Source organism: Procambarus clarkii, chromosome 71 (assembly GCF_040958095.1).
Source record: "Procambarus clarkii isolate CNS0578487 chromosome 71, FALCON_Pclarkii_2.0, whole genome shotgun sequence".
Lineage (NCBI taxonomy): Eukaryota > Metazoa > Arthropoda > Malacostraca > Decapoda > Cambaridae > Procambarus > Procambarus clarkii.
Genome location: NC_091220.1, coordinates 11,700,478 through 11,721,888, shown reverse-complemented (window position 1 = coordinate 11,721,888; position 21,411 = coordinate 11,700,478). Strand labels below are relative to the sequence as shown.

General features: G+C 50.7%; 1 protein-coding gene across 4 annotated transcripts in view; it reads left to right on the top strand.

The window, feature by feature from the left end:
* Window positions 1-21,411, top strand: part of LOC123745534 (G-protein coupled receptor 158 smog) — a 108,585-nt gene that overhangs the window by 57,184 nt on the left and 29,990 nt on the right. For all 4 annotated transcript variants that reach the window (XM_069312007.1, XM_069312009.1, XM_069312006.1 and 1 more), the window contains exons 5-9: window positions 2,676-2,827; window positions 7,448-7,610; window positions 9,259-9,327; window positions 9,936-10,045; window positions 21,293-21,411. The exon at window positions 21,293-21,411 is cut by the window's right edge and continues 117 nt beyond it. In XM_069312007.1, the coding sequence (XP_069168108.1) occupies window positions 2,676-2,827; window positions 7,448-7,610; window positions 9,259-9,327; window positions 9,936-10,045; window positions 21,293-21,411 (613 nt within the window). The remainder of the gene's footprint in view (window positions 1-2,675; window positions 2,828-7,447; window positions 7,611-9,258; window positions 9,328-9,935; window positions 10,046-21,292) is intronic.

Below are 21,411 nucleotides of genomic sequence, written 5' to 3'. Positions count from 1 at the left end.
CGAGCGTTCTTGGAGACCAGAACAGGGGTCACACCAAGGCAGGATAAGGCAGCCAAGCAGGAAGCTGCATCCTGAGAAGGAGCAGCAACGACACGTGTACCGAGACGGGTGGGGTTGAAGGTAACAGAGGCATCTGGTATCAACAAGATGCCTATGGAGGTAGAAATCGTCAGGTGTAGAATCAAGGGAGGTGATCAAAAGTATTTGGCCCATGAAGTGGGACCAAACAAGGCTTGATACTCATCAGTACGGGAAGGAATCGAGCGAGTGCGGCCATGGCGCGGACGGCATTGATAACCCTCTGAGAGAGAGAGAGAGAGGGGTTAAAAGGCGCAGTAGTCACAATGAGAGACTGAGCTGTGCCAAGGGACGAGGTGGTCACCACTGGGGGCTTGTGGCTCGACCCAGCCACAGAGGAGGGAGGGGAGCCAAGGGGAGTAGTCAGGAGGGTCAAAGGAGGAGCAAGGTCAGGGGCCCAATGCAGCGGGGGCTACAAAGCCTGGTCTTCCAACACAGTCTGACTCGGGGGCTTGGTCGCCCACCCCACGAGCCTGACAGGGTACAAGAGGAACATTTACAGACATATTGATGAGAAGTAACACTTTCATTCAAGAATGGGCTCCCCACACCCACCATGGAGCCAAAATTAGAGGCAGGACACCCAACAAGAAGCTATCGCCGATCATGCCGGGGCCCCCTCGGGGTGCGTCGTGCGTATACGCCCCACAAACGCCACCTTAAGAACCGTCAGTCCGTCGAGATCGGGTTCAGTGACGAAAGGAGGATTTACAATAAAAGGTTCCCCTCGCTCTCGACGTCGGGTACTTCATTTCTAAGGGTGCAAGAGTATGCCTCCTCAAACACCCGGGCGTCAAAACAAAAGAAGGCCGTAATGTACATAACGTTACTGGCCAGGAAGGAATAGATAACGGGTCTCTGTGGAACATTTCCCTTATGGTAGACGATGAATGTGCTGCTGATGGGAGCACTTTACATCCCTTAACACTACATCGAAGGGGATTAATTGTGGAGCGTCTTGAAGCTCCAGCGAGACTTGTGTTGAAGTTAGTAATGGCCTCAACTGGCCTCTCCTCCACTGACGCTCAGCTGTTCCTCAGATGCGTTTTATCAAGAAGTGGAAAGAGGGCCCAACATTTAAGTTGTTTTTAGTACTGATAATTAAGTTGGATCAAGGGAAGTGTTTTTATGATGTTTACAGTCCAGAGACTGATGTATTAATAGAAATTCCCATTATTAGATGGTGAATTAAATGGCGACATATGGCAATTTATCCCCGTTTTCTTCCGAAGAAATTTACAATGGAGCCTCATTTTCTATGAATTAATTTGTTAGTACAAACCGGCAGCAATATTATCTGCCTATTGTATTAACTGTTAGTAAAGGGTGTCTGTTTCTCCGACATCAATTGTCTTATAGAAGAGAGTGTGTAGGACACCGGACCATGTAGCACTGCCACCCTCAGCTAGTAGTATAGTCGGAGGCCTTGTTTGGTGACTGTGTTCCCAGAGGCCCGGCCAGTGTCTTAGAGGGCGCGCACTCTGACGGGCTCCCTTCACCCACTGTAGCGTGAAGGGCTCCCTTCACCCACTGTAGCGTGAAGGGCTCCCTTCACCCACTGTAGCGTGAAGGGCTCCCTTCACCCACTGTAGCGTGAAGGGCTCCCTTCACCCACTGTAGCGTGAAGGGCTCCCTTCACCCACACCAACTCCCACCATTGCGCCTATACTGAATGTCCAAAACACGATTTACTAACTAACACGCAAGATGCAATGTTAACATGCAAAGCAAGACTCGGTTTATGCAACATCCATCGCAACACAGCTACATATTCCTGGTGGTATACGCCCGGGACCAGACCCGTGTTTACCTATTCTGCCGCCATGTCGGCCAGCCGTCGCGGGCGTCACTACTTCCCGCTAATTAGAAATTTGGAATTTAAAATTTGAGCGGGAAAATCCCGCTCATTTGAAATTTGTCCAGGTTACCTTGCCACTGTTGTCCATGTGTGTTTTGTCTGTGTCAGAGATGACGTGGGTATGATGGTGATGGTGACGTGGGTATGGTGGGTATGGTGGTGTTGGTGACGTGGGTAGGGTGGTGATGGTGACGTGGGTAGGGTGGTGCTGATGACGTGGGTAGGGTGGTGATGGTGACGTGGGTAGGGTGATGCTGGTGACGTGGGTAGGGTGGTGATGGTGACGTGGGTAGGGTGGTGATGGTGACGTGGGTAGGGTGGTGATGGTGACGTGGGTAGGGTGGTGATGGTGACTAATGATATAACACCCCCGAGTATCGTGCCACTAATGATGATAACCATTTATGTACCACTTGTTCTATGTTATCTTGCTGCTGGTTCGTGTGGCTCCACTGTTTGCTTGTCCTTAACTCCATTATCATGACCAGACCACACACTAGAAGGTGAAGGGACGACAACGTTTCGGTCCGTCCTGGACCATTCTCAAGTCAATTGAGAATGTCGACGACTCAAGTCAACAATGGACTTGAGAATGGTCCAGGACGGACCGAAACGTCGTCGTCCCTTCACCTTGTAGTGTGTGGTCTGGTCAACATACTTTAGCCACGTTATTGTGACTTATCGCCTGCAACTCCATGATGTGTTGTGTGTGTTAGGAAGCTTGTGCCATGTGTTGCAGTGTGTGCCGGTGGCGGGTGTCGGGTTCCGGCGAGGCGGGTACCGGTGCCAGTGTCGGCCCAACTACTTCCGCCCCAATACCACACACCAGTACTTCAATGGCACCCTCGTCGAGCTGGCGTACTCTGAGACCCGCACCCTGCACGCCTTCAGGTAGGTCCTCCTCCCTTCTCCAGCCCCCTCGGGGTACTCGTCTAGTTGTGCTTGCGGGGGTTGAGCTCTGGCTCTTTGGTCCCGCCTCTCAACTGACAATCAACTGGTGTACAGGTTCCTGAGCCTACTGGGCTCTATCATATCTACATTTGTAACTGTGTATGGAGTCAGCCTCCACCACATCACTGCCTAATGCATTCCGTCTGTTAACTACCCTGACACTGAAATAATATTTGTTACATCATATAAAATAAAACTAGATAACTAATTTAACCCTAAACTATTAGGTTTGAGACCACTTCAAACACGTAAAGACTAAATAAATATCACTGTGGCATAAAATTAATATCAAACCACGTGAATAATTAATCACTGATAATATAAATTAATAACAAGACACATGAATCCCAGACACATTGTAAGCAAACATCGCCAGGGAGACCATCAGCCCACTTAACATGGAGGGGAGAGAGAGAGAGAGACGTGCACCCCCACCAGTGACCCTCGGGCTACTGACAAAATATTCTCTCGGCGGGCGGACACCAGCGTCCACCCACAGTGTTGCCAGACCTCGCCTAACAACACACAAGCCTCACCTAACTCAACACACAAGCCTCACCTAACTCACAACACACACACAAGCCTCATCTAACTCACAACACACACACAAGCCTCACCTAACTCACAACACACACAAGCCTCACCTAACTCACAACACACAAGCCTCACCTAACTCACAACACACAAGCCTCACCTAACTCACAACACACACACAAGCCTCACCTAACTCACAACACACACAAGCCTCACCTAACTCACAACACACACAAGCCTCACCTAACTCACAACACACAAGCCTCACCTAACTCACAACACACACAAGCCTCACCTAACTCACAACACACACAAGCCTCACCTAACTCACAACACACAAGCCTCACCTAACTCACAACACACACAAGCCTCACCTAACTCACAACACACACAAGCCTCACCTAACTCACAACACACACAAGCCTCACCTAACTCACAACACACACAAGCCTCACCTAACTCACAACACACACAAGCCTCACCTAACTCACAACACACACAAGCCTCACCTAACTCACAACACACACAAGCCTCACCTAACTCACAACACACAAGCCTCACCTAACTCACAACACACAAGCCTCACCTAACTCACAACACACAAGCCTCGCCTAACTCACAACACACACAAGCCTCACCTAACTCACAACACACACAAGCCTCACCTAACTCACAACACACAAGCCTCACCTAACTCACAACACACAAGCCTCGCCTAACTCACAACACACACAAGCCTCACCTAACTCACAACACACACACAAGCCTCACCTAACTCACAACACACACAAGCCTCACCTAACTCACAACACACAAGCCTCACCTAACTCACAACACACAAGCCTCGCCTAACTCACAACACACAAGCCTCACCTAACTCACAACACACAAGCCTCGCCTAACTCACAACACACACAAGCCTCACCTAACTCACAACACACAAGCCTCACTTTAAACAACACTTCCAAACTCTTAATGAATACATGACAAAATACATATAAGTATTTAGGAACAATATGGGTACATAATAGTACTTAGATTCTGAAATAATAGACATGAAAGAATACTTATACTTGGTACCACTATGATCGGATATATTAAGATACAATTCTATTGATATATATTAGGATAATTTTGGACGAATATAATAAATTTGGTTAAATTAGCTTATTTTATGTTATTTATATATATACAAGAGTTGTTATATTTTTGTACAGCCACTAGCACTCATAGCGTTTCCGGCAAGTCCTTAATGCTAATTTTCACACACACACACACACACACACACACACACACACACACACACACACACATCTCCAGGAAGCAGCCCGTAGCAGCTGTCTAACTCCCAGGTACCTATTTACTGTCAGGTGAACAGGCACATCAGGGTGACAGAAACTCTGCCCATTTGTTTCTGCCTCTACCGGGGATCGAATCCCGACCCTTAGGATTACTGATCCCGAGCGCTGTCCACTCAGCCGTCTGGCCCCGTGATATTAGGCCTGACCTATTAACCTAATAGGTTAATTCTCTGAATTTCTGCATGTATTAAAAGAGGAACGTCAGAGGCAGAGTTCCTAGACGACAGAGCCAGAGTGACTGCGGGGGGGGAGGAGTGTGTGAAACCCGGTGGTTCGACTTAAGGAAAGCCTCAGGAACCCTCGTGGATTCAGTAGAATCCCAGGTTGCAATCCTTTTATCATGTCGTGGCCCTAGTTGTCTGCGGTGTGTGCCTGGGAATACCCAATACATAGGTTCGAATCCTCATCACTGCTCCTACGGGTTTTCTCAATATACCCCTTTGGTTATACCCTTTGGTTATACAAGTTGGTTATATCCTTTGGTTATACAATTTGGTTATATCCTTTGGTTATACCCCTTTGGTTATATCCTTTGGTTATACCCCTTTGGTTATACAATTTGGTTATATCCTTTGGTTATACAATTTGGTTATATCCTTTGGTTATACCCCTTTGGTTATACAATTTGGTTATATCCTTTGGTTATACAAGTTGGTTATATCCTTTGGTTATACCCCTTTGGTTATACAATTTGGTTATATCCTTTGGTTATACCCCTTTGGTTATATCCTTTGGTTATACCCCTTTGGTTATACAATTTGGTTATATCCTTTGGTTATACAATTTGGTTATATCCTTTGGTTATACCCCTTTGGTTATACCCTTTCATCCACTTGTACACTTTAATCATGTCACCTCTTACTCTTCGCCTTTCTAGAGAATGTAAATTATACTTGTTAACCAGACCACACTCTAGAAAGTGAAGGGACGACGACGTTTCGGTCCGTCCTGGACCATTCTTAAGTCGGTTCAGGACGGGCCGAAACGTCGTCGTCCCTTCACTTTCTAGTGTGTGCTTTGGTCAACATTTTTCAGCCACGTTATTGTGACTCTTCGCCTGCGTAAATTATAATTTCCCATTCACTCCTCACGTGGAAGCTTTCTGACTCCTGGGATTAACTTTGTCATCCTAGGCTGGAGGCGTTCCAATGAGTGTAAGTACATTGTGTAGTGTGGGCGACAGGAGTGAGGTGCATGATGTACTGGCGCCTAGCAAGAGTAACAGACACCTGAAGACTAGCAACAAGTGTTGTTGATATTGCTATCACTTCTACACATAAAGTCCAGTGACCTACTTCTCTTTTATCCAATATTTCTGCATGGATTTTTGGCTTTAAATTCCTCCTGTTCATGACCAACTGGTATATACGCGGACTACGACATTCCTGTACTGTTCTGGGATGTGTAGTAATTATCATTCTAGTAATTATCATCCTGGGATGATAGTTGTGTAGTAACTATCATCCTGGGGTAATAGTTGTGTAGTAACTATCATCCTGGGATGATAGTTGTGTAGTAACTATCATCCTGGGATGATAGTTATGTAGTAACTATCATCCTGGGATGATAGTTATGTAGTAATTATCATCCTGGGATGATAGTCATGTAGTAACTGTCATCCTGGGATGATAGTTATGTAGTAACTATCATCCTGGGATGATAGTTATATAGTAACTATCATCCTGGGATGATAGTTATATAGTAACTATCATCCTAGGATGATAGTCATGTAGTAACTATCATCCTGGGATGATAGTTATGTAGTAATTATCATCCTGGGATGATAGTTATATAGTAACTATCATCCTAGGATGATAGTTATGTAGTAACTATCATCCTGGGATGATAGTTATATAGTAACTATCATCCTGGGATGATAGTTATATAGTAACTATCATCCTAGGATGATAGTCATGTAGTAACTATCATCCTGGGATGATAGTTATGTAGTAACTATCATCCTGGGATGATAGTCATGTAGTAACTATCATCCTGGGATGATAGTCATGTAGTAACTATCATCCTGGGATGATAGTTATATATTAACTATCATCCTGGGATGATAGTCATGTAGTAACTATCATCCTGGGATGATAGTCATGTAGTAACTATCATCCTGGGATGATAGTTATGTAGTAACTATCATCCTGGGATGATAGTTATATAGTAACTATCATCCTGGGATGATAGTCATGTAGTAACTATCATCCTGGGATGATAGTCATGTAGTAACTATCATCCTGGGATGATAGTCATGTAGTAACTATCATCCTGGGATGATAGTTATGTAATAATTATCATCCTGGGATGATAGTTATGTAATAATTATCATCCTGGGATAATAGTTATGTATCATCCTGGGATGATAGTTATGTATCATCCCCAGCCTCAGAACTCTTCACCATTAAACTGAATCTGCCTGTAGAATTTTTTTTTTTTTGTAGAAAAAGTAGAAATGTAGAAATTTGTCTGTAACATTTGCAAAAGTTCTCAGTCCTGAATCTAAATCGTTTATAAGTATAAGTTAAAGAACAGAGGTCCCAGGACAGAGCCTTGAGGCACTCCACTTACAAAGGTGCCTCAGACTTTATATACTGACTCTTTGTTTAATTAACGTGTAAGTTAAGATGTAGCATAAGTGAGATTGTGTTTTGTTACGGTACAGATGCTGGCCGTGTCCGGGAGGGTGCGGGGAGTGTTCGGCCTCGGTGACGTGTGGCGTCACCTACGACAAGTTGACCCGTCTGGTGCCTGTCTGTGTGGAGGCCGCCTGCGTCCTCGTCTGTCTTGTCTTGGCTCTCGTCATCTTCAAGATCCGCAAGTGTCGGGTAAGTCCTTCCTCAGGCTCCTCTCCTCACCCGCTCACACTCTTAACTTTACCTGTGGAGAATAACTGTGTGTTAACTAACACTCTACTCATCGTGAAATGTATTTGTTCTGTCTGGAAGATTGTATTACTATGTATGATTGTCATTGTGTTCGACATGTTTGTACCACACTCGCACAGGGATCCCAGCAATGATGACTAGATTCCGTCGCACAAAAGTTCCCTATCCTAACCAACCAGAGAACCCAAAACAGAAAACGGGACAGAACGTAAATTTCGCGAGCCGCTCCCCATTTTCTAGTTCCACAATTTTTAACCATAGGTAAAATATTCGTCAAAATACAGCGTCAAACCTACGGGACGGTTGCGCTCCCGCCCGACACAGAAAACGATAGTGAAGCACAGTGAGGGATAACTCAAACATGACCTCCAGTAACCTCTGGAGGAGGTTACTGAACCCCAACTTCACGCCCCAAGAACCAGCTAAAACATGGACTAAACTCTTACTTTTCCCTGTGACGTGAGGTGATTAGTCTGGCGGGTGTCATAGACATCCCCGGCGTTGAAGAGGAATGACAAACTGCATTATCCACACCTGACTTTGGTTCTCCTTTATGTAATACTCCACAACACAATATGTAGAAGGTTATTGTAATTGTTGGTGAAGGGGTTACTCCGTGGTGGTGTTGTTGTGTTGCTCCCTGATGTTGGTGTTGTTCTCTCTGTCACTTCCCTCATAACTATCGTTCCCTGCTCTCATTGTTTCCGTCTCTCCCTGGAGGAGTCCGTGGCACCCTTGCCAGAGTACCCAGCACTCACGGCTGGGACGGAGTGTCCAGCACAGGGAGAGCATGGTGATGCTCGTGTAGAGTGGAGAGTGCAGGGTGGGTTGTGCACTAGTGTTGTGAGGGAGGGGCGGGACCCCACTACCTGCAGGCCACAGTGTAGGCGGGTCACCTGTAAAAACACTGGTGTGGCATCAGTTGGGGCCGCCACACACTCCTGGTGAATTCAGTAGAGTTGTGGGTTAAATGTTTTTTGTCCCGTCGTAGACGATTGGTTTAAAACAGGTGATTGGGAGTCATGTGATTTACTGTATTGTTGTTATTATTATTGGTAATGTTTTCTCGCAGGCGTGCCCAACCTTTTGGCCTGGACGGTAGAGCAACGGTCTCGCTTCCTGCAGGTCGGCGTTCAATCCCCGACCGTCCACAAGTCAACATTCCTTTCCCCCCGTCCCATCCCAAATCCTTATCCTGACCCCTTCCCAGTGCTATATATTGGTAATGGCTTGGCGCCTTCCCCTGATAGTTGCCTCCCTCCAGTCCCACAGACATAACACCACAGGATAACAACTCAGGATAACTCAGGATAACAACTCAGGATAACAACTCAGGATAACAACTCTGACTTAAATATTTGTGAATATGATGTCACGACTTAGAGGCAGTGTTGGGCACTCTATCAAGGTGCGAGTGTGTGGGGTGGAGGGTGGGAGCAGACTTAGCACCACTCACCGTCTGCTGTGGCAGACACCCTGGGCCTCTTATACTGCTTGACCTACTGCTGCCTCGGGCTTACTGTGGGGGGAGGGGGGGGGGTGAGAGTGTGTGTGTGAGAGTGAGAGAGTAACGGTGACACTGTTACAGGTGATCGCCGCCTCACTGTGGACCATGCTGGAGATGGTGTTGCTGGGAGCCGTCGTCATCTACTGTACTGTGAGTATTGTGCCCTCTGGTCTCCTGCCTCATACCTCTCACCTCACCCCCCTGACCTGAGCCTCAGCCCCCCCTCCCTCACCCCTCACCCCCCTGACCTGAGCCTCAGCCCCCTCCCTCACCCCCCTGACCTGAGCCTCAGCCCCTCCCTCACCCCCCCTGACCTGAGCCTCAGCCCCCTCCCTCACCCCCCTGACCTGAGCCTCAGCCCCTCCCTCACCCCCCCTGACCTGAGCCTCAGCCCCCTCCCTCACCCCCCCCTGACCTGAGCCTCAGCCCCTCCCTCACCCCCCTGACCTGAGCCTCAGCCCCCTCCCTGACCCCCCCTGACCTGAGCCTCAGCCCCTCCCTCACCCCCCTGACCTGAGCCTCAGCCCCCCCTCACCCCCCTGACCTGAGCCTCAGCCCCCTCCCTCACCCCCCCCTGACCTGAGCCTCAGCCCCTCCCTCACCCCCCCTGACCTGAGCCTCAGCCCTCCCTCACCCCCTGACCTGAGCCTCAGCCCCCCCTCACCCCCCTAACCTGAGCCTCAGCCCCTCCCTCACCCCCCCTGACCATAGCCTCAGCCCCTCCCTCACCCCCTTGACCTAGCCTGGCCATGTTACAGGTGTTCCTGAGAGTGGTGGAGCCGACGGCGCTGCTGTGCATGCTGGAGCCCTGGTGTAGGGAGGTGGGCTTCGCTCTCTTCTACGGCGCCCTCGTCCTCAAGCTCTACAGGTCAGTGAGGGGCGGTGTTGAGCGGGGCTGGTGAGGGGCGGTGTTGAGCGGGGCTGGTGAGGGGCGGGGCTGGTGAGGGGCGGTGTTGAGCGGGGCTGGTGAGGGGCGGTGGTGGACCGCCTCCCTGGTCGGCCAAGTGTAGGAAACTATGAAGATGAAATTAGGTACTTTTGGGTTTTAATTTTGAGTAAGGAAACAGTTTGACAACTTTTCAGTTCACTAGGGAGAGAATTCCATAAACTGGGTCCCTTTATTTGCATAGAGTGTTTACACAGATTAAGTTTAACTCTGGGGATATCAAAGAGATATTTATTTCTGGTGTGGTGATAATGGGTCCAATTACATCTGTCCAGGGAGAGTTTCAGAGCAGGATTTACATTTAAGAACAGGGTTTTGTAAATGTAGTTGACACAAGAGAATTTGTGGAGTGAGATTATGTTTAGCATGTTTAGGGAGTTAAACAAGGGAGCTGTGTGTTGCCTGAAAGCAGAATTTGTTATTATTCTGATAGCAGATTTTTGCTGGGTGATGATGGACTTGAGGTAGTTTGCAGTGGTTGAACCCCATGCACAGATACCATAATTAAGATAGGGATAGATTAGTGCATAATATAGTGAGATGAGAGCAGAGGTAGGAAGATAATATCTGATTTTGGAGAGTATACCAACTGTCTTAGAGACTTTCTTAGTTATGTGTTGAATGTGGGTGCTGAAGTTGAGTCTCTTGTCTAGGAATAGGCCAAGAAACTTGCCATCATTTTTATTACTGATGTTAATGTTGTCTATCTGTAGCTGAATTGCATTCGATGATTTGCTTCCAAATAAGATGTAGTAAGTCTTTTCTATGTTAAGTGTTAGTTTGTTGGTTGACATCCATAAGTGGACTTTTTTAGTTCATTATTAACAACATTATTTAGTGTATGTGGGTTGGGGTTGGAGTAGATGAGAGTAGTATCATCAGCAAACAAAATAGGTTTCAGAATGTTAGAGACATTAGGCAGATCATTGATGTATATAAGAAATAAGAAATTATTAATCCATAATAATATATTTTATGAAAGGGAAGAGGTGGTAGACAGGTAGGGAAGTGACAAGGCAGGGGAGATGGGGAAGGGTAAGAGGGAAGGGAGGGGTTTATAAAGAAGGGGCAGTTGACCGGCGTGAGAAGAGGAACCCGGGACGGAGGACCAATGTTAGGAAAAACAGGAAAAAATGCAAAATGAAGCACTCAGAATTATACTTGGCTCTCCTATAACTACCAAAGTTCTCAACATGCGGAAAGAATTAAATATACTTAGCTTTCGATACAGAATATTTGAAATTAATCTTATGATGGGACTAAAGCTGCTGCGTGATAACAAAAACAACATTGTGTCAGTTGCACTGTTAGAACACATACGAAATGGAACCAGCGAGTCTAAATGGATTCAAAGAACAGCCACTCATATTAAAATGATGGGACTGCACGATGTATATACAGATGAAAGAGTACAGCACTTCCTTCCACCCTGGCAGATAGTACCTTTTGACATCCTGACCCCTGCATACCCCACCAAGAAACTAATCACAAGCAACCCTCATGCTCAGCTTGCTGCTAAATTAAGCACCATAGAACACATTCACAATATACAAGCTGAAAACAACATTGCACAGACCATATACACTGACGGATCACTCAATACAGCTACAGGGAGGGCAGGAAGTGCTGTTATTGCTCATCAGCCCGATGGCAGCACAATTCATACGAATATCCGAATTAGTAACTGGGCATCCACAATGCAAGCCGAGTTGGTTATCTTGAGGTTATCTTGAGATGATTTCGGGGATTTTAGTGTCCCCGCAGCCCAGTCTTCGACCAGGCCTCCACCCCCAGGAAGCAGCCCGTGACAGTTGACTAACACCCAGGTACCTATTTTACTGCTAGGTAACAGGAGCATAGGGTGAAAGAAACTCTGCCTATTGTTTCTCGCCGGCGCCTGGGATCAAACCCAGGACCACAGGATCACAAGTCCAGCTAGCGATACTGGTAGCACTCAAAATTATTGACAACACTGAAGTAGACAGCTTAGTTATTTCCGACTCCCTTTCCTCACTACGAGCAATAAACAGTTTGCAATCAAGTAATAACGTGCTTGTCTTGGAAGCTAGACGTAGATATATAAGAATACTTAGCAAGAGGGTAAATATAAAAATGTTGTGGATTCCTTCTCACATTGGCCTGCAGGAACATGACAAAGTTGACGCCCTTGCTAAGGCTGCAGTAAATAAAGACAGTATTGAACGGAATCTTGAGTTATCAAATAGGTCCCTTAAAAGTGTCATTAGACGAGAACTCCTGGATGGATTTGAAGAAAGTAGAACTGTGCAAACTGGAACTAGCAGGTCCATTGTTCATCACAATGAAATGTGTGAAGTAAATCATGTGTATGGGGCAAGTAACAAAGTCAGTAGACTAACAGATGTTGTCACAGCTCGTATAAGACTTGGCTACAAGTATCTCTGGCAGTTCGGCTTGTATAGGGATCTAGATGAAGTAAAGTGTAAAGTGGGTGGACAAAGACAGGGACACACACTCGAACACTATATCTTGGATTGTAGTAAAATTGAGCCATTTAGAGATAAATCTAAGCTCACTCTGTATGATATGGCAACCTATCTTATTACCATGCATAAATTACCTGAAATCCTTGCACTGTATCCACATTTTGCTTCCAGTAGATGAACGACATATGAGATTAAGAAACAAGTAGTGTATTGTGAAGACTAATAATAAACAGAAGCTCCCCTATGACTCTGTAATATCCCCATTGGTCAAACTATTATGTATTAGCGATAAGACCTACCATTAATGTATAATGACTTACTGTAAATATGTAGCTCTTGTAATAGCACTTTCTCTGTAACTAGCTGACATTGTAACTATAAGGTGTGAAGGATAGATGAAATTGTTGATGTAATAATCTAAGATGAGGTCTGATAAAGACCTTTTGTGCCCCTCTGTAATGCTTTTTGCGCTACCGCTCACAGGATGGGTATGGGGTGCACAATAAACTAGCCGCCTCCGTGGCAACAATCAAGTCTAGCCGCGACGTCTACTACTATATAACATCTACTTATTATATTTAATATGAGAACAATGTTACTGAATCAATACACAATAAGCCATCCGCAGCTTATAGCTGATTCCCGAAGAGTAGTTTCTGGTGATACCTGGTTGATACCTGGTTGATGGGGTTCTGGGAGTTGTTCTACTCCCCAAGCCCGGCTCGAGGCCAGGCTTGACTTGTGAGAGTTTGGTCCACCAGGCTGTTGCTTGGAGCGGCCCGCAGGCCCACATATACCTGGTTGATGGGGTTCTGGGAGTTGTTCTACTGCCCAAGCCCGGCCCGAGGCCAGGCTTGACTTGTGAGAGTTTGGTCCACCAGGCTGTTGCTTGGAGCGGCCCGCAGGCCCACATATACCTGGTTGATGGGGTTCTGGGAGTTGTTCTACTGCCCAAGCCCGGCCCGAGGCCAGGCTTGACTTGTGAGAGTTTGGTCCACCAGGCTGTTGCTTGGAGCGGCCCGCAGGCCCACATATACCTGGTTGATGGGGTTCTGGGAGTTGTTCTACTGCCCAAGCCCGGCCCGAGGCCAGGCTTGACTTGTGACAGTTTGGTCCACCAGGCTGTTGCTTGGAGCGGCCCGCAGGCCCACATATACCTGGTTGATGGGGTTCTGGGAGTTGTTCTACTCCCCAAGCCCGGCCCGAGGCCAGGCTTGACTTGTGAGAGTTTGGTCCACCAGGCTGTTGCTTGGAGCGGCCCGCAGGCCCACATATACCTGGTTGATGGGGTTCTGGGAGTTGTTCTACTCCCCAAGCCCGGCTCGAGGCCAGGCTTGACTTGTGAGAGTTTGGTCCACCAGGCTGTTGCTTGGAGCGGCCCGCAGGCCCACATATACCTGGTTGATGGGGTTCTGGGAGTTGTTCTACTGCCCAAGCCCGGCCCGAGGCCAGGCTTGACTTGTGAGAGTTTGGTCCACCAGGCTGTTGCTTGGAGTGGCCCGCAGGCCCACATATACCTGGTTGATGGGGTTCTGGGAGTTGTTCTACTCCCCAAGCCCGGCTGGAGGCCAGGCTTGACTTGTGAGAGTTTGGTCCACCAGGCTGTTGCTTGGAGCGGCCCGCAGGCCCACATATACCTGGTTGATGGGGTTCTGGGAGTTGTTCTACTGCCCAAGCCCGGCCCGAGGCCAGGCTTGACTTGTGAGAGTTTGGTCCACCAGGCTGTTGCTTGGAGCGGCCCGCAGGCCCACATATACCTGGTTGATGGGGTTCTGGGAGTTGTTCTACTGCCCAAGCCCGGCCCGAGGCCAGGCTTGACTTGTGAGAGTTTGGTCCACCAGGCTGTTGCTTGGAGCGGCCCGCAGGCCCACATATACCTGGTTGATGGGGTTCTGGGAGTTGTTCTACTGCCCAAGCCCGGCCCGAGGCCAGGCTTGACTTGTGAGAGTTTGGTCCACCAGGCTGTTGCTTGGAGCGGCCCGCAGGCCCACATATACCTGGTTGATGAGGTTCTGGGAGTTCTTCTACTCCCCAAGCCCGGCCCGAGGCCAGGCTTGACTTGTGAGAGTTTGGTCCACCAGGCTGTTGCTTGGAGCGGCCCGCAGGCCCACATATACCTGGTTGATGGGGTTCTGGGAGTTGTTCTACTCCCCAAGCCCGGCCCGAGGCCAGGCTCGACTTGTGAGAGTTTGGTCCACCAGGCTGTTGCTTGGAGCGGCCCACAGGCCCACATATACCAGGTTGATGGGGTTCTGGGAGTTGTTCTACTCCCCAAGTCCGGCCCGAGGCCAGACTTGACTTGTGAGAGTTTGGTCCACCAGGCTGTTGCTTGGAGCGGCCCGCAGGCCCACATATACCTGGTTGATGGGGTTCTGGGAGTTCTTCTACTCACCAAGCCCGGCCCGAGGCCAGGCTTGACTTGTGAGAGTTTGGTCCACCAGGCTGTTGCTTGGAGCGGCCCGCAGGCCCACATATACCTGGTTGATGGGGTTCTGGGAGTTCTTCTACTCCCCAAGCCCGGCCCGAGGCCAGACTTGACTTGTGAGAGTTTGGTCCACCAGGCTGTTGCTTGGAGCGGCCCGCAGGCCCACATATACCTGGTTGATGGGGTTCTGGGAGTTGTTCTACTCCCCAAGCCCGGCCCGAGGCCAGGCTTGACTTGTGAGAGTTTGGTCCACCAGGCTGTTGCTTGGAGCGGCCCGCAGGCCCACATATACCTGGTTGATGGGGTTCTGGGAGTTGTTCTACTCCCCAAGCCCGGCCCGAGGCCAGGCTTGACTTGTGAGAGTTTGGTCCACCAGGCTGTTGCTTGGAGCGGCCCGCAGGCCCACATATACCTGGTTGATGGGGTTCTGGGAGTTGTTCTACTGCCCAAGCCCGGCCCGAGGCCAGGCTTGACTTGTGAGAGTTTGGTCCACCAGGCTGTTGCTTGGAGCGGCCCGCAGGCCCACATATACCTGGTTGATGGGGTTCTGGGAGTTGTTCTACTCCCCAAGCCCGGCTCGAGGCCAGACTTGACTTGTGAGAGTTTGGTCCACCAGGCTGTTGCTTGGAGCGGCCCGCAGGCCCACATATACCTGGTTGATGGGGTTCTGGGAGTTCTTCTACTCCCCAAGCCCGGCTCGAGGCCAGACTTGACTTGTGAGAGTTTGGTCCACCAGGCTGTTGCTTGGAGCGGCCCGCAGGCCCACATATACCTGGTTGATGGGGTTCTGGGAGTTGTTCTACTGCCCAAGCCCGGCTCGAGGCCAGACTTGACTTGTGAGAGTTTGGTCCACCAGGCTGTTGCTTGGAGCGGCCCGCAGGCCCACATATACCCGGTTGATGGGGTTCTGGGAGTTGTTCTACTCCCCAAGCCCGGCCCGAGGCCAGGCTTGACTTGTGAGAGTTTGGTCCACCAGGCTGTTGCTTGGAGCGGCCCGCAGGCCCACATATACCTGGTTGATGGGGTTCTGGGAGTTGTTCTACTCCCCAAGCCCGGCCCGAGGCCAGGCTTGACTTGTGAGAGTTTGGTCCACCAGGCTGTTGCTTGGAGCGGCCCGCAGGCCCACATATACCTGGTTGATGGGGTTCTGGGAGTTGTTCTACTGCCCAAGCCCGGCCCGAGGCCAGGCTTGACTTGTGAGAGTTTGGTCCACCAGGCTGTTGCTTGGAGCGGCCCGCAGGCCCACATATACCTGGTTGATGGGGTTCTGGGAGTTGTTCTACTCCCCAAGCCCGGCTCGAGGCCAGACTTGACTTGTGAGAGTTTGGTCCACCAGGCTGTTGCTTGGAGCGGCCCGCAGGCCCACATATACCTGGTTGATGGGGTTCTGGGAGTTCTTCTACTCCCCAAGCCCGGCTCGAGGCCAGACTTGACTTGTGAGAGTTTGGTCCACCAGGCTGTTGCTTGGAGCGGCCCGCAGGCCCACATATACCTGGTTGATGGGGTTCTGGGAGTTGTTCTACTGCCCAAGCCCGGCTCGAGGCCAGACTTGACTTGTGAGAGTTTGGTCCACCAGGCTGTTGCTTGGAGCGGCCCGCAGGCCCACATATACCTGGTTGATGGGGTTCTGGGAGTTCTTCTACTCCCCAAGCCCGGCCCGAGGCCAGGCTTGACTTGTGAGAGTTTGTTCCACCAGGCTGTTGCTTGGAGCGGCCCGCAGGCCCACATATACCTGGTTGATGGGGTTCTGGGAGTTCTTCTACTCCCCCAAGCCCGGCCCGAGGCCAGACTTGACTTGTGAGAGTTTGGTCCACCAGGCTGTTGCTTGGAGCGGCCCGCAGGCCCACATATACCTGGTTGATGGGGTTCTGGGAGTTCTTCTACTCCCCAAGCCCGGCCCGAGGCCAGACTTGACTTGTGAGAGTTTGGTCCACCAGGCTGTTGCTTGGAGCGGCCCGCAGGCCCACATATACCTGGTTGATGGGGTTCTGGGAGTTGTTCTACTCCCCAAGCCCGGCCCGAGGCCAGGCTTGACTTGTGAGAGTTTGGTCCACCAGGCTGTTGCTTGGAGCGGCCCGCAGGCCCACATATACCTGGTTGATGGGGTTCTGGGAGTTGTTCTACTCCCCAAGCCCGGCCCGAGGCCAGGCTTGACTTGTGAGAGTTTGGTCCACCAGGCTGTTGCTTGGAGCGGCCCGCAGGCCCACATATACCTGGTTGATGGGGTTCTGGGAGTTGTTCTACTGCCCAAGCCCGGCCCGAGGCCAGGCTTGACTTGTGAGAGTTTGGTCCACCAGGCTGTTGCTTGGAGCGGCCCGCAGGCCCACATATACCTGGTTGATGGGGTTCTGGGAGTTGTTCTACTCCCCAAGCCCGGCTCGAGGCCAGACTTGACTTGTGAGAGTTTGGTCCACCAGGCTGTTGCTTGGAGCGGCCCGCAGGCCCACATATACCTGGTTGATGGGGTTCTGGGAGTTCTTCTACTCCCCAAGCCCGGCTCGAGGCCAGACTTGACTTGTGAGAGTTTGGTCCACCAGGCTGTTGCTTGGAGCGGCCCGCAGGCCCACATATACCTGGTTGATGGGGTTCTGGGAGTTGTTCTACTGCCCAAGCCCGGCTCGAGGCCAGACTTGACTTGTGAGAGTTTGGTCCACCAGGCTGTTGCTTGGAGCGGCCCGCAGGCCCACATATACCCGGTTGATGGGGTTCTGGGAGTTGTTCTACTCCCCAAGCCCGGCCCGAGGCCAGGCTTGACTTGTGAGAGTTTGGTCCACCAGGCTGTTGCTTGGAGCGGCCCGCAGGCCCACATATACCTGGTTGATGGGGTTCTGGGAGTTGTTCTACTCCCCAAGCCCGGCCCGAGGCCAGGCTTGACTTGTGAGAGTTTGGTCCACCAGGCTGTTGCTTGGAGCGGCCCGCAGGCCCACATATACCTGGTTGATGGGGTTCTGGGAGTTGTTCTACTGCCCAAGCCCGGCCCGAGGCCAGGCTTGACTTGTGAGAGTTTGGTCCACCAGGCTGTTGCTTGGAGCGGCCCGCAGGCCCACATATACCTGGTTGATGGGGTTCTGGGAGTTGTTCTACTCCCCAAGCCCGGCTCGAGGCCAGACTTGACTTGTGAGAGTTTGGTCCACCAGGCTGTTGCTTGGAGCGGCCCGCAGGCCCACATATACCTGGTTGATGGGGTTCTGGGAGTTCTTCTACTCCCCAAGCCCGGCTCGAGGCCAGACTTGACTTGTGAGAGTTTGGTCCACCAGGCTGTTGCTTGGAGCGGCCCGCAGGCCCACATATACCTGGTTGATGGGGTTCTGGGAGTTGTTCTACTGCCCAAGCCCGGCTCGAGGCCAGACTTGACTTGTGAGAGTTTGGTCCACCAGGCTGTTGCTTGGAGCGGCCCGCAGGCCCACATATACCCGGTTGATGGGGTTCTGGGAGTTGTTCTACTCCCCAAGCCCGGCCCGAGGCCAGGCTTGACTTGTGAGAGTTTGGTCCACCAGGCTGTTGCTTGGAGCGGCCCGCAGGCCCACATATACCCGGTTGATGGGGTTCTGGGAGTTGTTCTACTCCCCAAGCCCGGCCCGAGGCCAGACTTGACTTGTGAGAGTTTGGTCCACCAGGCTGTTGCTTGGAGCGGCCCGCAGGCCCACATATATCTGGTTGATGGGGTTCTGGGAGTTGTTCTACTCCCCAAGCCCGGCTCGAGGCCAGGCTTGACTTGTGAGAGGTTGGTCCACCAGGCTGTTGCTTGGAGCGGCCCGCAGGCCCACATATACCTGGTTGATGGGGTTCTGGGAGTTCTTCTACTCCCCAAGCCCGGCCCGAGGCCAGGCTTGACTTGTGAGAGTTTGGTCCACCAGGCTGTTGCTTGGAGCGGCCCACAGGCCCACATATACCTGGTTGATGGGGTTCTGGGAGTTGTTCTACTCCCCAAGCCCGGCCCGAGGCCAGACTTGACTTGTGAAAGTTTGGTCCACCAGGCTGTTGCTTGGAGCGGCCCGCAGGCCCACATATACCTGGTTGATGGGGTTCTGGGAGTTGTTCTACTCCCCAAGCCCGGCTCGAGGCCAGGCTTGACTTGTGAGAGTTTGGTCCACCAGGCTGTTGCTTGGAGCGGCCCGCAGGCCCACATATACCTGGTTGATGGGGTTCTGGGAGTTCTTCTACTGCCCAAGCCCGGCTCGAGGCCAGGCTTGACTTGTGAGAGTTTGGTCCACCAGGCTGTTGCTTGGAGCGGCCCGCAGGCCCACATATACCTGGTTGATGGGGTTCTGGGAGTTCTTCTACTCCCCAAGCCCGGCCCGAGGCCAGGCTTGACTTGTGAGAGTTTGGTCCACCAGGCTGTTGCTTGGAGCGGCCCGCAGGCCCACATATACCTGGTTGATGGGGTTCTGGGAGTTGTTCTACTCCCCAAGCCCGGCCCGAGGCCAGACTTGACTTGTGAGAGTTTGGTCCACCAGGCTGTTGCTTGGAGCGGCCCGCAGGCCCACATATACCTGGTTGATGGGGTTCTGGGAGTTCTTCTACTGCCCAAGCCCGGCTCGAGGCCAGACTTGACTTGTGAGAGTTTGGTCCACCAGGCTGTTGCTTGGAGCGGCCCGCAGGCCCACATATACCTGGTTGATGGGGTTCTGGGAGTTGTTCTACTCCCCAAGCCCGGCCCGAGGCCAGACTTGACTTGTGAGAGTTTGGTCCACCAGGCTGTTGCTTGGAGCGGCCCGCAGGCCCACATATACCTGGTTGATGGGGTTCTGGGAGTTCTTCTACTGCCCAAGCCCGGCTCGAGGCCAGGCTTGACTTGTGAGAGTTTGGTCCACCAGGCCACAGGTAGTGGAGCCTCCGTGAGTGGACCAGTTTGGTGACGCCGCTTGTACCAACTTCAGGAAAACTCCTCAGATAAATACTTTATGAATTTATTCAATGCAGCGAGGTACTGATTCAGTCCTTTAGACTTTGACAAATAACGTCATAGAACAGCAATAATTTACATTTTAGCTAATCAGAAGACGATAAGAATCTTAATAGCCTAAGATACTAAGTTAGGGATTCTTAATATTCAAAGATATCAGACTTTATTAATACATGAATTAATATAATACAAAATTCAACACGTACATTGTATTGAGGTTTTGCTGCTGTTTATGACGGATGCTCTTGTGTGGGACAAATGTGTAGAGTCATGCACATATATCAAATTAGTGCCACATTAATAACAACAGTCACAATCTGGCCAGTTAGTTCGTGGAGGAGAGCGGAGGCCAGGTCCAGCCTCTGGTAGACTTGGCGCTCCTTCCCGCCGGCCGCCATGTTTACCCCAGCACCACCCAGGGAGCTGGCGTCATGACTGGCCCTGATTGGTCCGTCTTATTTATCACTCATTCACTTTGTTATGGTCTATGTGCTCACACTTTGTGTTGAATTGTTCACTCAGCACCTCTTCGACACGTGTTGAGCCATAAACGGCCCTATAACGGCTCTTGTGGTGCAAGCACTCTAGAGTGGCGTCTCTCCCTCCTCCTCCTCGGAGTGGGAGGAGGTGAAGGTTAATTACTGGCTAGTTTGTATGCTTATACATTGTAGGAGGAACCCGGGCACCGCCGGGTATTCTTCCTCTCTATATATGGATAGTTTTAGACATTGATGGATGGATGAATAGACTAGAGACAAGCAGACCCGGGCAATGCCGGCTACCCACCCTTAATATATGTCTGCCCGTTTGTGTGTGTTTCTGTTCAACGTTGGAGGCAGGATGCTTGGGGTCAGCCTTACCCAAAACTGTAGGGGAAATTGGCTGGTCTGGGTAAGCCCAACTTAAATGATCTAATAAGTATTAGTAACTATTGAAAGACGTGTGGGGAGGACGAGGGGTGGGCAGGGGGAGGACGAGGGGTGGGCAGGGGAGGACGAGGGGTGGGCAGGGGGAGGACGAGGGGAGGGGGAGGCTGGGCAGGAGAAGAGTGGGGAGGGAAAGGGGTGCTAGGGGGGGGGGAAGAGTGTAGGGGGGGGGTATACCTCCTATATAGTGTGTGTGTATATATTAGAAGCTAGCATGTATTAAACCATAAGCGCTTGGTGGTTGTTTCAGTGTTATACAGTGAGCAGACCCGGCCAGCAGTCACCACAGCAGCCCCTCACAGCAACAACACCTTGATGATGTTTGTTGGTTACTGTTAAGTTTACGAGAAGTGTGTACTGTGGCAGAAGCCTCCAGCAACCTGTACAGGTGTTGTATGTACTCCTGTGACTCCCTGTTAACTGATCCTGTGACTGGTGTACTGGCAGGAACCTGGTCGACTACCGCACAAGGAAGGCACATCGCTACGTCATCCGTGACCGCGACCTGCTCAAGTACCTGGCGGGTCTGGTCGTGTTCATCACGGGCTACCTTGCTGCCTGGTCGG